General features: G+C 34.6%; 6 protein-coding genes across 6 annotated transcripts in view; 2 read left to right on the top strand and 4 right to left on the bottom strand.

The window, feature by feature from the left end:
* Nucleotides 1-2,747: 2,747 nt before the first annotated feature.
* LOAG_06281 (hypothetical protein) lies at nucleotides 2,748-3,670 on the top strand (the record flags this gene model as incomplete). Its single annotated transcript, XM_003141817.2, has 2 exons — nucleotides 2,748-2,972; nucleotides 3,590-3,670. The coding sequence occupies 2 exons, from the start codon at nucleotides 2,748-2,750 to the stop codon at nucleotides 3,668-3,670; spliced, it is 306 nt and encodes a 101-aa protein (XP_003141865.2).
* Nucleotides 3,671-4,400: 730 nt separating this feature from the next.
* On the bottom strand, nucleotides 4,401-6,971 carry LOAG_06280 (hypothetical protein; the record flags this gene model as incomplete). Its single annotated transcript, XM_003141816.1, has 7 exons — nucleotides 4,401-4,546; nucleotides 4,886-5,331; nucleotides 5,466-5,575; nucleotides 5,678-5,725; nucleotides 5,971-6,161; nucleotides 6,681-6,774; nucleotides 6,894-6,971. The coding sequence occupies 7 exons, from the start codon at nucleotides 6,969-6,971 to the stop codon at nucleotides 4,401-4,403; spliced, it is 1,113 nt and encodes a 370-aa protein (XP_003141864.1).
* Nucleotides 6,972-7,696: 725 nt separating this feature from the next.
* On the bottom strand, nucleotides 7,697-8,730 carry LOAG_06279 (50S ribosomal protein L35Ae). The gene is made up of 2 exons (XM_003141815.2): nucleotides 8,482-8,730; nucleotides 7,697-8,056 (listed from the first exon to the last, which is right to left on the bottom strand). Exons 1-2 carry the CDS (start codon nucleotides 8,695-8,697, stop codon nucleotides 7,898-7,900), a joined length of 375 nt encoding a protein of 124 aa, XP_003141863.1. The 5' UTR covers nucleotides 8,698-8,730; the 3' UTR covers nucleotides 7,697-7,897.
* Nucleotides 8,731-9,813: 1,083 nt separating this feature from the next.
* LOAG_06278 (signal recognition particle 68) lies at nucleotides 9,814-14,285 on the bottom strand. The gene is made up of 13 exons (XM_003141814.2): nucleotides 14,147-14,285; nucleotides 13,780-13,911; nucleotides 13,521-13,695; nucleotides 13,272-13,384; nucleotides 13,021-13,086; nucleotides 12,790-12,931; nucleotides 12,514-12,678; nucleotides 11,809-12,005; nucleotides 11,410-11,568; nucleotides 10,897-11,041; nucleotides 10,673-10,795; nucleotides 10,233-10,385; nucleotides 9,814-10,056 (listed from the first exon to the last, which is right to left on the bottom strand). Exons 1-13 carry the CDS (start codon nucleotides 14,272-14,274, stop codon nucleotides 9,892-9,894), a joined length of 1,863 nt encoding a protein of 620 aa, XP_003141862.1. The 5' UTR covers nucleotides 14,275-14,285; the 3' UTR covers nucleotides 9,814-9,891.
* A 1,091-nt stretch (nucleotides 14,286-15,376) lies between these two features.
* On the top strand, nucleotides 15,377-17,097 carry LOAG_06277 (small nuclear ribonucleoprotein Sm D2). The gene is made up of 3 exons (XM_003141813.2): nucleotides 15,377-15,646; nucleotides 15,745-15,918; nucleotides 16,123-17,097. Exons 1-3 carry the CDS (start codon nucleotides 15,639-15,641, stop codon nucleotides 16,304-16,306), a joined length of 366 nt encoding a protein of 121 aa, XP_003141861.1. The 5' UTR covers nucleotides 15,377-15,638; the 3' UTR covers nucleotides 16,307-17,097.
* A 409-nt stretch (nucleotides 17,098-17,506) lies between these two features.
* Nucleotides 17,507-18,026, bottom strand: part of LOAG_13815 (hypothetical protein) — a 3,494-nt gene continuing 2,974 nt past the window's right edge. Inside the window, exon 7 of the mRNA XM_020448733.1 lies at nucleotides 17,507-17,898. The gene's annotated coding sequence lies outside the window, so the exon portion shown is untranslated. The remainder of the gene's footprint in view (nucleotides 17,899-18,026) is intronic.

Below are 18,026 nucleotides of genomic sequence, written 5' to 3'. Positions count from 1 at the left end.
ACAGAAGCCAAGCATATGTGTCAAGAAAAATTCCGAAAATCATAATGCAAATTTTCTGTCGGATTACCGAAATTAAAGCTACTTTCAAGCAAAATTTCCACAATATCCAACAAACAGGGTGACGAAATCTTGTAAATAAATTTGAAACAATGAAAGGATATAAGCTAACAATGGACAGTGTAAAACAAAACGTCTCAATATCTACACAATAGACAATGTCAAAGGCTAGTCATACCTTCACGACAGCCCCAATGGAGCTTACAAAACTCCTCTTTAATTCTTATATACATAAAGACAGTTTTTTTTTTTTACAACCGAGCAGACGATAGATCCTCTTTGCTTATTTTCCACGACTGAATCACAAACGACAACAACTTCCCATATCCGCCACCATTGGACAATAAACTACGATATTCTTCTATCCGCTAAATACATTTCCCGTAACATATTCCCAACTCAACGACCTATCAACTAACCGACAGTCAAATTACTGTCCGAGGCAACGACAAGGAGTTTGTTAATTGATCATATCATTTGCTTTTTGTATAACTCATTCATCATTGCTTACCAATTCATCGTGTAATATACATATTTATATCCTTTTTCTTGTTGTTAACTAATAATATTGTGCAAGAACAATATTACATCCCGAATAAATCTGTATCGCCGAGAAACGAGTTCAACAGAAAAACAATTTCCCAACAATATGAACTTTCCAAATAAACTTCGAAATTACAGTCTTCATTTCACTGACCAATATTGTACATAGATCTACGTATTGTAAAACGATACGATCATAACAAAATTTGATCTGTGAAATATGCTTTAGGTTTGATGTTCTGTATGAGAACTTCAAATGAAATAACTTTTTTATTTTCGAATTATGAATTAAGAAGTAAAGGGAAAGGCAAAAGAAATTTAACTTATGCTCACTAACAGCAGCTTATATAGTCATGTTTTGTAAGGTAGAATCTATGATCACAGCACTAATGTTTGGTTGTTTTTTCTCCTTGTTCCTTTCTCTGAGTTAAGTGAAAATTTAATGTATTAAAGGAAAAAATGTCCTTTTATTTCAAAAAATTTTTATTGGAAAATGAGGAAAAGAAGAAGTTGTTATCCCCGTTCTATTTTTCATTCTTCTTCCAATATCTAAAGAAGGATAAATTTATATTATTTGTAAGGTTAGGTATATACGGATTCAAGTAGAAAGAATAACTTTTAAATCCTGAGCAATAATGTTTTATAATGAAATAATGTTTGGTCAGTAATAATTTAAACAGTTCAAATTTTGATTTTTCCGTACTGTATTATAATATAAGTGATAACTGTCAAACACCTCTGTGATTTATTGCTGTTGTGATGTAATGGACTCATTTGGTTACAGTAAAAAGTGAAATTTTATTTGATGAGCACAAAATAACGCTATTTTGATTGAACACAAATTGGATTGAAATTTACTCTATTTTACATTTTTTTTTTTTGGAAATTTTCGATTTTAATGTGAATAATGTTAATTGATGCTTACAGAGCATTAACACAACAAGTATTATAATTCAATGTTCCACAAGGCTCAACTTGAGTTTCAAACTTAGATATGAAAGTATTCATAATGAGAACTCTGATAAGCATTTCTCACCTATTAAATTAATTCATTTACAACTAATGCATAAACAATTCGTTTTTATCTATATAAGAATTTAACTGAATCAAATGATCGGGCAAATGAGTAATTTAATTTTTTATGCCCTGGATGAAAAAGATTTAAAAAACAAATAATTATAAGCAGATAGAGAGTAAAGGTTATACATAAAAACGATACCAATTTTCACCTTAAAAACGAAAGCTCACCATTTTTATGGTGACACTTGAAACTTTTTGGTGGTGGCATTCTGTGTGGAATTTTTTTTACATTGCATGAGTTAATAGTTATGTAATTGTGTTTATTCCGAAATAGAGATTTCTGAAATGTAGCTCAAATTTCATCACTCCTTTTGCAAATGCAATAACTACTTGTTCATGTTGAAATCAGTGAAAGTAAATTTTTGTTCCAAAGTCATGCTTGTTCAAGTATTCGTCACTGACACTGCATTGAAGTTTGAGAATTTCTAATGTATTTAAGAGACGAAACCTTTCCCACACCTGAAAACAGTAACAATTATTTGAAATTTCTGTATAGCTTTTGTTAAAAGTCATCATCTAATTATCGTACTATGGCACTCTGCAGTGTTAAATGACAATCCTTCAATTGATTAGTTTTCAAAAGTAACTGCTAATGATAAAATGGCCTTCGAGAAGATTTCTCTATTAAAGTTTCATAATATTAATTTTCAAAATCCTATGCGAATTGAATTTCTTCGTAATTTTTCGTTACTTGTTTGTTTTGGAAGAAATATCAGTCAAACAAACACTTTTTAATCCTGAAAGCTTCCGTACAATCCTTAATAATCATTAGTTTAACTACGTAACCAACGTTACTGTTCTTCTTACACCCTTGCCCTTACTCAGGTAAGGGTCACCAGTATTGAGGTCATACTACTGAAGGCACAGTTGCGCTAGGCTAGACACGCCACCAGAATGGAGATCACAGCCTTCCTAAAATTGTGCTTTATGGCGAATCGGCCACCGGTTTCCGCGAAAGAGGAGCCTCATAAAGGAGATAAAGGGACGCCCTCAAACAATACTTCAGCCTGGCCATATGAACTACCATCAAATTTTGAAGCTAGAGTGAACCACTCTAGCTTCGAATTATGTGTCTTCATGCTTTGAATCGGGGAGCTTGGAGACACATCACCCATAACGTTGCTGCTTCCTTCAAGAACACTGCAGAACCACCCTCGAGGACAAACGACAACGCAGAAAAAACCGTACCTCATCAATACCGCTTAAGCAGACCTTCCACTGTGCCTTTTGCATTCGAACTTGTCTATCCAGCACTGGCCTTCTCAGCCATCAGCGCGCTACAGCAAGCGTGGGTATAGCTCATCACATATTTTCGCGAAGCCTAACCACGAAGACGAATATATTTCTATGAATGTATAATTGTTGTTAACACAAGATTTCATATCAGCCCTTTTTGTGGCTTCTAATATTCTTTATGAAAACTTTACTTCTGAAATATTAATCAAAAAAGAGAAGAAATTTTCGGCAAAATCTGAAATAATTATTGGCTGTCGACAGTAAACTTAGTGTTTTATACAGAATCAAACTTAGTATGTGTGCCTTTTAAAAGAGGTATGTATTTTACGTGAGCGAAGGATTTGCACTATCCTTCATGATGAACACTGCCCTGACGGCCTCGAAAAGGTTTATGTAATGAGATTTTAAAAAAAACCATAGCCTAATGAAAATCACAATGTTTAGGTGGTTCACCTCCAACCGTACATAATACTTAATTATCCAGACGAATTTCTTCCCTTTCCTCACCAATCTTATGAATGGTAGAAGTACCTTCCCAAATAACAACACCAACCAAATTTGAGTCCAATATTTTACAACAGCCATAATAAAAAAACCAAACTAAACCCGATCGTCTCAATCTGTTAAATTTAACCAAAAAGAGCTTTTCCTCCTCGCCTCATTTGAATTTCAGAGCTGTAATGAAAAATCAAGTGTACGTATGCATACTGTAGAATCATCAGATCATAACGATTATTTGACTGCGAAATCTTAGAATCCATCCAGCTTCATGTACAAATTTATAATAATTTTACCCACGGATTATGTGCTCAAAATATTTTTGAACGACACAACATACCGTACCCTTTTCTGTACACTTTTTCATAATTTATGCAAACCGGAACAAATGCATGGAACAACTCAAATCAGCAAAAAAAACCTTCTTGCTAATACCACTGCATTGCGAAATTTGAATCAGAAAAAGATTTACAATATTTGGAACAATTCTATTTATAAGAGCTACAAAATAAACACCAATGAGTAAGAAACAATAAAGAACATGATAAAATTATCGAAAAACAAAACAATTTTGAAAAACAACGCAAATGATGAAAACGTAAATCATTCACAAATGGAGAAGCACTAATCAAGTCTAAAAAATTCAGAAGATAATGGTGCTCATATTTTCCACAAACTTTTGCCGAAAAATTATTAACTGAAGGTTTTCGAGTAACAAACAAAGAACTGAAATCCTAGATAGTTCGAAAATTTACCATATTTCACAAAGACAACGTTGGGCGATAGCTCTGGAAATTTTTGAAATCCTACTTTTTGGAAAGAAAAACTCCAAAAATCAAAGTAAGATACGAAACAGAAAGCAACAATATCTTTAAAAGTGAATTTGATTCTTTGGTAAATCAAAAGATTCCTCATTGTCAAAAGTAAAGACAGGATCGACGAAATATCAAACAATGATGAAAGTAAGTGCTTGACCAAATAAAAGCTTAATCACTGAGCATAATATCAGTATCCACAATATCCAATGCTGTTTCCGCATCATCCAATAATTTTTCTACCGTATCACAAATGCGATAATAATCAGCTAAAGATTTCTCTTTGATTTTGAATAATCTCGTCGCAACATGCTCGGCTGAAAGGGTTTAAGATGTAGCAATACTTAACAGACATGTGTATCCAAAGCTATGAGGATATTAAAACAAATTAAACAAATAAAACCATACTGTTGTCACTTATAAAAAAAATTCAAGTATTAAGTTCATAATAAGTATGCCTAATTCTGTATATTTCACAAAATTTCATATAGCAGATATATCTTTTAAAAAGTAAAAGTAAAATTTCTGATGCTTGAAGTGAAACTAACCAAACTTTCCCACTAAGACTTTACAGTATCCAGACTTTCACGACTATGGGTAAATATTGCTACAAAGTCTGACTAATGGAGAAACGAAAACATAAATAAAGTAATTACCGAAAGTAAGCGAAGAGTCGACATCACCCACTGCCTGTTTCGTTGGCAAATGTTCGGCAGCTTGCGGTTTTTGCATTCCATTTATTTTCTTGAACGAGGTATTCGAGGACCTTGCTGCAGAAATTCCACAACGATATTTCGGCGGCAGCACGACACCACTTGGTTCGGGAGAATAGATATCTCTTCGATGTCTTCCGCGACGACGAGTCGTCAACATATGCTCTCTTGTCTCCTGAGATTCACCTGGCTCCATACGGTCCGAATCACTTTCAACTGTTTCCGTTAGGGTGGCTTCAAGTTTTGCACGTGCAGCAGCTCTTGTACGATTATACGAAATCTTATTCCCACTACGAGTTCCAACAAAAGTACCATTAGCCACTGGTGAAGCTGTTGATTGCACCACATTTGCATCACGCAAAGCTTCACGTTTTGCCCTCAAACGTGCTCTAAAATATTTCTTGCAAGCCATGTAAGATAGGGATTCCAACTCTACTTTCATTGTATATTATGATAAAGCAGATCATTTCAGTAGTATTTTAAAAAGTTGAGGAAAACACGTTTTCCTGAGTGAAAGACAAACTTCTCAGATTCCTTTGTTCTTGGTGTAACACATATCACACGCTGAGCTTCTTCTTTCGTAATCATGCCATTATTGACAAAAGCAGCTTCATAGTTGCTACGCATTTGAATCTGATTAAATCGTTTAGAAAGAAATTATACTTGATATTATCCTGATAAATCAAACAGCTAAAATATACTGCAAAAATAAATATAGGAATAATGAATACTAACCAAAACTTCATCATCCTGAGCAACAAGTGACTCACCAGTACGTGGAATCTAAAAATTCGTTTCTTCATTAATTATAACAGTCCTGTTATTCATACTGCATGCACAAACAATGAATATGTTACAATAATACTGCAAATAAAAATCAGAGAATCCTAATCTCCTCAACGTCATCCATCAAAATTATTTCGAACACTACTGGCTGTAAACCTCAGTAATTCCGCTATCTGAACTTGTTTCTTAGAATAGGACAAAACTCCTTATAGAAAGATGAGGAACTACGAAGAATGGAAAACTTTTGACGGTTGCATCCAATTGTATCTTCTCTTCACGGGTGGTTTATCCTGCCTCGTAAAATGCATCAGGTTAAAGAATTGCCACTTTGAATCCGGTGGATCAAAACCGGCAGCAATCGCTCGATCATGTCTACGGCGTATCTGATTATAGTAATCCATCATGTTCTTCCAAGCTACCTTGATCATATCACCTGGAAGGAGCGTTAGTAAATATCGTAAGAAAGATATACGAGTATTGCATGGTTTACAGATCGCTGGTTTAATTTAGAAATGATTACTTCTAATGTTTCATTTTGCCGCTGTTTCCTTTCAGTAAGGCTTGTTGCAAGAACTATGGTTCCATTTTAAAGATTGAGATTCTTATTCATAAGCACGTTTCCAGTCACCGTTGAGCGTCTAGTTATCAAGATCCCAAACATCCTTGAAAAACGGCTTAATTTTTGAGGAATTCGTTGGAAGTGGCCATACTCAGACCTTTCTCCAACCAATTTCATGACCCTATCCCTGTATGAGCAAAAAAAGTTCAAAGCGCGAACACTCGTACATCACTTCTTAGAATATCAGCTCATCATAACACAGCAATTTCATATCGGGCTACCGTTGATCTCAGTGCTAAAGACATTTGAAATAATAATAATAATTCCCTTATAGTATGACTAAAAAACTTATTAAATAACAAATCAATATTTGAAACAATCCAAACAACTAACTGGTGAAAACTAAATCATCATCGCTCAGTTCGTGGGCTATTTCCTCAAAAGCAAGCCAACGAGCAGGAATATCGCTATATCGAGGGTCAGTAACCTGAAAACGTACAACCGTCGCCTATATTCTTTGGAGCTCTCAAGATATGGCAAACGAAAACTCCATAAATTTTCAAAAGTGCTAACAAAGATGCAACTAAATTCCTGACTTAAACTTACTTTCCAAATAAGCGGTCTTCGATATACTTCCTGAACAAGCAGTGTTTTCTTTTCGTTATCCATGCCAAACATTGCCATTTTTGAATCCTAATTTTCTATTAAACTGTTTCTATTAAACTCTATTAAACTGTGCAAAACAAAAGCCTGAAATTAAATGACTACAAATGAGCAAACAAAAAGATCGTTTATATCGCGTGGAATCCTCAGTCAATATAACCATAAGACTATGATGGAAATGTCAGGTATTCCAATGGATGGAAAGAGTGATAACAGCAGACCAAAATACAGCGATTTTGAGATTCCACAGTACCTTTGATGAAGGTTCCGCGGAATCTTTGAATATACATCACATCGCAACTGTCCAGCCAGCCAACAAGCAACTTTAACCTATTGTTACTGTGATGACCTCCTGTCACTCTTCTTCACGAAGCGATGACTCTTCCGAAGACCTCAGGAGTCCTATCACATCAACACCTTCGCTGCCAAATCTTGCGCATACTTCAAACTCACCCTGGTACCATCAACTAACGGGCGAGAGCCACAATACTCCTAATTCTCGCTCCTACACGTCAAGCCGCTCGCATACCTCAAAGCGCAAAATAAAACACGGCCCACAGCTGAGTCCCACGACGCAATAATACAGGAAAATAACGACCCCCTCATTGGTTGAAGAAGACTATGCGTGGCAAAGTCTAACCAAAACACCTTCGCCGAGAATAAATCATTTAGAGCAACGCAATTCATAATATCAGTAGCAGATAGCCTAAAGGCTAACTCTTAATACTACATCACTTACAAGCAATGGCGTATGTACGATGATATTCGACCTTCTGTCATAATCCCAAAGGAATGTAGACCACAACATCCGATTGTGGTTAGTAAGGTCGTTTGCAAAAGAACCAATCCAAGCCAAAATTAACTGCTTAATGTGGTTGCAAGAAAACATAACATTTATATCAACATGTGCTTACAAATTAATGCCAATTGAATAACAAAACCACAGTTCATATATTCGAAGGATAGAGCATTATTCTGATACGTTTTCCCATCGCTTGGGGTGGAAGATTACGATGAAATTTAGCTCGCAATGCGCCACCATTACCGTGCACGCGTGTCAACTTCCCCCATATAGCACGAACTCGACTCGGTTCTTTGTTTGCTGACTGGAATGCAAAATTTACTAGTTAGTTTGGCTAGAATCAACGATGTAAATATGGCAAAACAGGTCTGTGAAACCAGTACAAAAAGATACTCAACGACATATTCAGATGAAGCATAGCGAGCAGAGTGGATGGATCATCATTCATATAAAAAACATCGTGGACGGGGAGAACGCGTCAAAATGAGACGACACGAAAAAAATGTTTAATATAAGTAAATATGGCAATGTTTAATATAAGCCATTATGTATGAAATCTTATGAAATCTCATCTTCCTTCTTCCTTTCTCCATGGAAGGAATGACATCGAACTGAACAATGAAACTGAGCCTGTTTTATTATTTCCAGCTGTTTTTATTCGGTTTTTGTTTTTATTGATGTCGAGATATCCAGACTTAATCAAAAAAATCACGCAGTGAATGCACTTACCCTGATTTTGCTACGCGCCTTATAAACGTAAAGTGCACGTTTACCTACGTACCACTGAGCGTCATTCTTATTATAAACACCATCCAGCTTCAGCAGCGCTGTATGCTCGTGCTGATTTCGCTGTGAACGCTTGTAACCAGTAAATACGGCTTTAACATAAAGACGTCCAGCAGGATTCGGTCCATGCTGTCTAGCTCCTTCAGCAGTTTCTACCATTACTGAAAGACATTAATCAATTATATTACTTTCACAGAAAATCAAATTAATAGTGTCTCCACACTGCACTCAACCCATCCTAAACAGGCAGGGCAACTAATACCAGATTATTGACAACTTATCCAGAAGTAACAAAAAAGTTAAAGAACTCAACAATCACTTGAAAATGATAGATGAAATGAAAAAAAATTAGCACAGATAAGTGAGATCAGCGAACTTAAGAGAGAACTGTGTTGTTATTTTCTCACCAGCCATTTATTTCAGTGAAACTTCAAAAAAGCAATTTTTAAACATAGCAGAGAATTCATCAACAGATGTAAAAGTACAATCGGCAGAAATACAGAGAAGTATTTCTTACACAAAAACAGCTAATAAATTAATAAAGCAACGAATCTCAATATTTGAAAAAAATTCAGGAAGAAACTCGAGTGCTAAAAAAACATTTTTTTTGCAAATCATAACATAGTTGGACTATCACCGAAACCGTTATAGATTCTAATGCAAAGAGAACATATCGCCAGCAAAACACTAAAGAATACCTATATTCATTTAAACCGTAAGGTATTATACATTCAAAATGCATATAACTTTCAAAAAACGATGTCAGCAATGCAGGAGCTTTTAGTTATTAAAACAACTAGTATCTAACGTATTCTCACGAAAAAGATATTTTAAACATAGCTATAAAACTAGAAAAACTGCTGTAGCGATTGTGTAAAAAATAACACCAATACAGAATCGAAATATCACATGCCCTTCTCTCAAACTTTCCTTAACATGAGACGGAAGACAACTGATAACAAAATTACAAATGAGAGCTTTCACCACTAAGCAGTTCGAGTTTGGAGTGAAACTCAAATTACAAGTTCTTTTTTGATCAATCCAGCAATATAGCCTTACACATATATTCGTCGACAGACATTATACATAAATATAATTCTTCAAATTTGTTGCAGCATTTTATAAAAGAGATGTGTAGATCATGTTTTCCAAAATGTGCAACGAAAAAACATGACACTAAATTTCAAAAAACTAAAAGCTTCAGTGGTTTGGTCTTATCTACACACTTACTGAAAATGAAAATGAATTTGTGTTGAACCAACCAACGGAAAAATCTCTCAGTAATTTTTTGCTTTAATCATTAAGTGCACAAATCATATTTTCGTTTTACAACTAAAAATGCAGTGAAATTATTCATTTCCGCCAAAACCATCCTTTTACCAGACCCCCAATTCCTTGCTGATTCGCATCTTGTTCACCCTGCTTTGATTTGGCTTCTTTTTCCGGTCTTTCATTGCGTTGCGATGTTTCCTTCTTATCGAATGCATAAGAAGCGATCTTAGACTCCAAATCCGGCATCTGGAAACATGTCCTTTTCTCGGAAGATATTGTTAGCTATTAACAGTTATCAACCAATAGTTCAACAAAAATTTGTCAATCAATAGTTCAACAAAAATTAATAGAAATTCAGTGAAGATTTAACGGTTTTTTTAATATCATTAACAATGTTACAAATAATAAGGACAAATACTGACCTTTATATGATTCAAGGCTAAGTCAAAGAACATGGGTTTATTCGGCATAGGAATGAATGAAGGAGGCACTGGTATTATGCGAATACTTTGCTCGGTTTTATGTAAGTCTTTGAGTGTAATTTTACGGAATGCGTCCAGAGTATCGACGAGAGGCTAAAACATGTGATAAAAGGTACATTAATGACATTTATTAATTGTAAATTAGTTTACAATTTTTCTCACACAGAAAACCTTTCTGAAGTATAAAGTATTGCAAAGTTAACCAAAAGAAACCATACAAAGCAGTGGACTCATGGTTCAGTGTGTTAATATAACCATCGACACCGAAAACTGCCTGACGGTAGGCAACAAAAAATCAAGTTAAACTGGTCCATCTAAAAAATTAAACTAGTTTATCTAAATCAAGATACTAGTTCATCTAAATCCAACAAAAATTGCACCCTGTTATCGACAATTTCCTGCTTTGTATCACATTTGTTGTCACCTGCAGCTTCAACAAGACGATTTGCTTGCGTAGCAAATTTTGATGCAGTTATTTGTTCATGCAAGTTCTTCAAATCATCCTTAAATCGAGCAATCACAATTCACTATATCAGAGCAAGTTAGAAAGAACTGCCTCGGCAAGAATTTCTAAACTGAGGTATTATAAAAAGGTAATAATGACCTCTTTTTCCACGATGAAAGGATTTCCTTCCGCATTTTTCAGTAGCATCGAAGTGTACGAGGTCCGTTCCACAGCTCGGTCATATAAAACATTAGCTTCATTCCACTTTGCTAAAGCTGCATGTGCCTCAGCCAAACAAAAACATCTATATGAAAAAAAAAGAAGATAATATCGCATGGAGGTGGCTAATCCAAGCCTCATCTTCTTAAAAAAAAACCTAAATATTCGAAAAACTGTCTCTTTTTAAGAAAGAAACACATGTTTTATCTGAAAACGAGTACGATTGGAAGAAATACAAACTACCATCACCTTGAATAAAGTTTTTTTTTAAAAAAAATAAAGTTATGTAGATTTTCTTAAAAGCAACAGTTTGGAGAACACAATACAGAAATGATGAATCGGAGGTAAAAAAAGAAGTGACGTGAATAAGCAACATTCTATCGAAATCGAACAAATAAAGCTAAGTCCCATTTGAATTGTAATAAAAAATGAAAATAATGAAAATAAAGAAACCTGAGTGCGCGATAATACTCTGCTTTCACTTTGTATGCTAATTCCAAATCTTTATTTGTTACAACACCCGGTAATTCCAAAATTTCACAACTATTCTCAATCACTGTGTCACATAAACGAATCAGATCTTGTGGTTTGATTTTCTTTTCCGCCTGTGTCCTGAAAAAAAAAAAAACCGGTAGTTGTTACAAAAATACTACTCAACTTTTCGCAGAAAACAAGAAGTCAACAACCACTTTAAAAAAGAAAATGTTACACTGAAAAATCTGACCTTAATGAGACATCGCTAAAGCATAATCATACAAGTGATGAATGAATGGAGTATTGTGTTTTAGTTAGCCGAGAGATCTTACAAGACAAACAGAATTTTTCAAAAAATTTCGACTTGAACCATATTACTTGGTATGTGCAATAATCATGATGTAACGTTCAATAGTTCTTTTGAGGCGCATAAATTCCAGATAAATAATGGTTAGCCGATTCGGAGATTGTGCACCATCAATGTGAGTTCTACTATCAACTAATTTCTTTTGTTCCTCATTTAATGTTTGAATTACATCGCGGATATTGCTTAACAACTGTTCATAAAGAGTCATCTGAAAGATTTTTTGGGCTGCATATATCCAATCTATTATTTGTGAATATATATTTTCTAGAAATAATTTAAATACACATGTATCTAATATACCCACAAATACATTAATTATAACAAGCATACAGGCAAGCAAAAAACACATTAAACTACATAAACAGAACATATCTTTGATCATAAAGGAATGTGATGCGGTGACAATTTTTCGTCTACTTAATGAATCCCCATAATTGGGACTATATGATGAAAGTAACAGGTAGTTTTTATTATTAGTAAAACTAAAACATACTACTGCTTAATAACGGGACATCACATAATTCCAGTACTCCCAGTAGAAAAAGAAGCAAAAAGCTACCCAGCAACAACCAAGAACATCTCACATTTAGCAACAAATAATTTCAAACTATGTTTATATCAGTCATCTTCAAACTATTTATATGAAGTAATGTTAATTTATATAATTTAAGCATTACTAAGTAATAAATAATGAACATTACAGAACAAAAAATAACCTTATCTTCATGTATTGTTGTTTGCGCAAGTTCGTGATCAAACTGCTCAAGAGCTTGTAGAAGATTTTTGACATTATCATTCGTCACAGAAACTTTTTCATTACCCCACTCAATATCCTTTATATAATGCACGACAGCTTTCGTACGTAGTTCCGCTATTAATTTCTGGAAACATCTAGCTATATGAATAAGGTAAGTCAAAAAAAAATTGGCTTGTGAAATGCTTATTGCTTTCGAATATGGAAGATTCTTGAGATAAACGAATTTCAAACTAACATCAAAGTCTTCCTGCAAAACACCCTCTTCCTCACTCAGCTGTAGCCTCATATTGATCATTTCAGACATTGCAGCATCACAGCTTGCATCGTCACCGCAGTTGAACTCACAATAGCGCATCTGTGGTTGTATTTCTCGACACCTACGAAACAACTATAAGAAAAATGAAAATAATTGTGATTTGATCTTTCCATATTAAACTGATTTCGATACATATTCAAAAAAGCTCACCTCACTTTGTAAAGTTCCACCAAATCAGGCAGCTTCACAACTGTAGCAAGTTTTTCATATATTTTTCTGAAACAATGATAGCTTAACAACCATGTTAAGCCAAAATTAACTTTGGGAATTTGATACTTGGTAATTCAATCAAAAGAATCCAGTTAAAAGTGAACGAGATCCGTTAATAACCATGGAAAATAAAAAATAAACCATCTCTAAAAAGAGTAAGTTCCTGAAATTTATTACGAAAAGATTATTACTTGGTAGTTCTGAAACATTCTAGGGCTCCTTTCCACTCCTTTAGTTCAAAACGAAGACAACCATGCATCCATGAATTATATGCCTGGGATTCTAATCTCGTTACTGCGTCTACCTTGAATATTACACCATTTCTTATTATCTTTTATAACAATTCCATGAAGTTACTCCATTTTGTACCATTTTATTCTATTCTCGTTTTGCCAGAAAAAAAGTATAGAAGAAAACATTTCGAAACATAAAAAACGAACACGCTCACAACTTTTGATGATACTTTCGAGACTCGATGCATGTTTCACCGCTCTTCGTAGTTTTCCGATCATATGAAAACGTTTTCTTGAATGCATATCTTCACCAGCCTCTTGTTTTAGTTGAATTGCATATGACCAGTTTCTTTCGGCATCGAAAACTGCTATTTGTAGAAACCTAATTTCGACTTTATATTTACCATAATGTATTTTCATCATTACGTAAATAATTCTTAGGAAATGTGCAAAAACTATATCATACCTTTCTTCAGTAATAATATCAAATGCTAGTTTTCTTGGGATGAACTTTGCAGTGTGTTTTGAAACTCCCTTATGTATATGGGTAAACCCAAGTGATTTTCGAATCCTTCGAACTCGACGTGCACAGTAACCACTGAAACTAACAAAGTCAATTTGCAGAGCTTCTAGAAGAAGTTTGATTTTGGCAGCATAATGTAAGGTGTTACTGTAGAAGTATCACCAGACAAACAAACACAGATATGCTAAATAATGCAGAGAAAATACTGATTTCCATCTAAAAACGTCCCACACTTTGAGTTGTTTACGCTAAGAATTAGTAGCACGAGGTTCTACTTAACTTAGTTGATAAAATAAGTCACAAAATAAACCGATATCTTTGGTAATCTCCATGACGTAATCCATGCTTCTGCTGCGCATCCTTGACTAATTGTAGAATAGACAGAGTTGCAAAGGATGCCAGTACAACATCCTCCTTCTGATGCTTAGTAGCCACCATATAAACCTGAAGTATTCCTGCATGACGGCTGTCGCATTGAGCAAAAATCAAACCCTTACTCACAAGAAACTTTGCAGGTATTGGAGTAACGTATCAGAGAACCGTCCATAATTCCAATAATGCTCGATCAAAACATTCAACACATCAGTATGGACAAGGTAAAAAAATGTTTTAGGGAAAGTAATGCCTAACAATCCCCCAAATGATATCATTTACTAATGAATACTAAATACTAATATTCAATAGTGAATAATATCATGATTATCACTAATAATAATTACATGAGAGCCGTTATTACTGTAAACTCAAGCGTCGTTCCAACCTCGTGACCTCCTCCTTCCTCTCCTCATCCCCCACTGAATCAGCACTATCCTAAGCAGCTCATCCTATCCAAATGAATGTCGTTAAACCTAAAACACTCCAGTGAGACACGGTTTTCACAGATAGCAAGTGCTTAATAATCACGACCTTCTAGCGGCCCGTTATACCCGGAACAGTATTCCAAACCGATGTTTCGGCTTCTAGCAATGTTTGTCGATGAAGGCAGGTTGAGGGATGATTAGAAAAGGCAGTAGAGTGCGATAAGTTGTTTGTGCTTTTATTTCACTGAATTTCGTAAATTTTCTGAGCCTGACACAACATTTTTTCTCAAGTAGTTCTGGTGTAGGAAGTAATAGTTCAAATGTTGCCACGAAGATCGAGAGAAATCTCTCTTGTAGCTGTTGTAAATTTTACATTTTATCTGGGAAGGCTTCATTAAGAGCACTTCTTTGATACGCTTCCAGATGGTTTACTTCCATTAATCCTGTCAATAATGCTATTGGTACGATCACCACTTGCATAAGCCATGAAATTTCTTTCTGAATTGAATTTATATTGTGTTAGTATTAATTCACGTTAATTAATATAGATGGCGGATATGGAAAAGGTTCTGTAACTTAGATGAGGAGTTTTGTGTGGTGTATGTGGGAAAGACAATAATTGTTTTTTACCCGCTATGCTAGTTTTGTTGAAGCACTTGGTAATCCTTGTGACCACAGTCCTATGCCTTGAAAATACGAACAGTTGACTGTAAGAACGTCCGACTTTATTTTTGTAATTCTACGTTTACAAAAGTGATGAAAATGATGAGTGTACTTTTTCTCGCTCTGAGCGCAAAAACAAAAACTTTATTAGCTCTCATCCCAATGAAATGAATAGTTCATTATCTCATTTCATTCCACTTCATTAGTGATCGTATTGTGTACCGCAAGATTGACATTGTTTCGGCTTATTATGTAATATTCTGTTTATCCGTACAGTTCTTAGTTTTCAGTTTTATTTTTGGGAATTTATTCCGACAATATTGCGTTTCATTCAGGGAAATGGCCACGTAAGTTTCAACTTTTATTGGTTTCACTTTTTAATCATCCACTACGATAGTGTAGATATGGTGGAAAAAACAGTACAGATACAGTACAAATATTTTAGGTTAGCAAAGCCTCGATCTGAAATGACTCAGGAAGAGTTAGCAGCTAAAGAACAGGAGGAATTCAACGTTGGTCCACTTTCTGTGCTTACGCAGTCAGTAAAGAATAATGCTCAAGTCCTGATCAACTGCAGAAACAACAAGAAATTGCTTGGTCGTGTGAAGGCTTTCGATAGGTTCTTCAATTATTATTCATTATGATCGGATCTTATCATCTTTGCTAACAATCATGATGAGGACAGTGTTATAAGTTTACTCTGTTGTTATCATGTGTGTGCTCTACTTGTCTCTTATAAGAGACCAAAACAGGTAAACTATGGTATAATCTTGTAATGTTTTGTTTATAAGGAATACTAAATACTGATTTATACCTTTTCCAGGCATTGTAATATGGTACTGGAAAATGTTAAAGAAATGTGGACAGAATTACCAAAGACGGGAAAAGGGAAGAAGAAAGCAAAGCCCGTTGCGAAGGATCGTTTTATCACGAAAATGTTCTTGCGCGGCGATTCCGTTATCATTGTGCTGAAAAATCCAGCAGTTGCAGTTTCAGAATCCACCTAATAGTAAGATAAAATCTGTACGTTTTTTGAAGAATCGAGAAAACACAACTCTCGTGTATTGAGTTTTTTTTTTTTGTGTCGTTTTTCCATTTGCTGTTACCTTTTTGAAACATATATTTTTAAATACAGATGGAATCAATTGTTAATCACAACGCATTTAGTACCAGAATCCATCCCATCATTCGTCAGAATGTCGAAATATCCTCTTGCACCTTTTGCGATTAATATTCAGGACAGAAAATTTTTAGAACCAATACAAGATTTTAGAAAACTGTTTTTCTGATTCTTAGAGTGCTTGTGCTTGATTTCTCGACTTGTAAACGTATGTTGGAAGTAAGGTCATTTTTTGTGCATCTGGATCTTGTGGCAGTTTACTTACTGGTCAATGAGCGTAATTTAAAGACACATTGTTACCGTCAGATGTTCATATATAAAGAGGATACGCTATGAAGAATGTAGCTGATCTGTTTGTTCAGAGTATGAAGACTACTTTCGGAACAAGGTGTGCATGTCTTGAATAAAGAAAAAAAACTGGTTTTGATTACAATTGTTTGATGTAAATGTGATCAAGGAAATCTTGTCGACTTCAGAGATTAATCCCATGCGTAAATATTTCATGGCCTTTAGATATTCAAATGTTCGGAATCCCAAATTCCCGTGATCATTACTGAACTCGGAGGAAATAATTTAAGATTACTGAAAGCAAATGATTCAAGGTCTCTAAAGTCCGAAGAAGTTCCAGTGCACATCCCCAACATGACCCGAGTAGCTTTTTGCGACGACAATTTGTCATTGACCAGTACGTCAGTTGATCCTCATTTATTATCAGTTACTTAAAAGTACACAGCTGTCTGATATCATATGATTACAACATTAATGTTTCGTTTAAAACCACGAATCACAAAGTATTAGAAAAATGTTATTTGATGGATTTTCCTATGCTAAAACGAATCTCGTAATAAAATAAATTTAGAAAGGATCTAGTCTAATGTGCAGTCGCAAAGTGCAACCATGATGACCATAAACTTAAACAAAGAGTAAAACAGTCCGCCGACGATGTAACAGCAGAAGTACTTGAAGCTACTTATATAAAATTAGAATGGAAAGTAGGAAAGTTGTTTCACGAAAATATGTGGGTAGGAACAAAGAAAATTGAAGAATTCGCCTTCGTCCGTGATATAAATGAAAAAAAGGATCCCAAAAACAGATATTGAGGCTCATCATACTAACAGTTACCGCAGCAGTATATCTTAGTAACAGCTGAAACTGCAAACCACCAAGCTTGAAGTATTTAAACAAGATGTAACGAAACATTGCTTCGCACATAACAAAATTTAGTCAAACCAGTAAAGTACCAATTGAGAATAAGAATTTTTATTTTCCGATCAGAGCTTTAACTAAAAATAAGTAAAAGGGAATATGATCGAAAGGGAAGGGAAGTGAGGAACGACAATGAATGGAACGGAAATATATACATGAAGAAAGTTATTGATCAAATTTTTATTCATCCCAGTTAATCCATCCATCGCTCTTGTTAGATAAGTTATTTGAACCAAGTTTTGGCGTCCGAGGATCATCTCCATCATATAGTTCCTGAAATAAATACATGTAAGATCACATCCTTAAGGTAGAGAGGGACAGGAAAAGTTACAGGATGAAACTGACTTTCGGTTCCACTATATATATATATATATATATATATAATATATATATATATATAT

The sequence above is a fragment of the Loa loa genome (genome assembly GCF_000183805.2).
Source record: "Loa loa unplaced genomic scaffold supercont3.1, whole genome shotgun sequence".
NCBI classification, from domain to species: Eukaryota; Metazoa; Nematoda; class Chromadorea; order Rhabditida; family Onchocercidae; genus Loa; species Loa loa.
The sequence above is the reverse complement of the archived record's forward strand: the minus strand, read 5'-3'. Positions and strand labels throughout refer to the sequence as shown.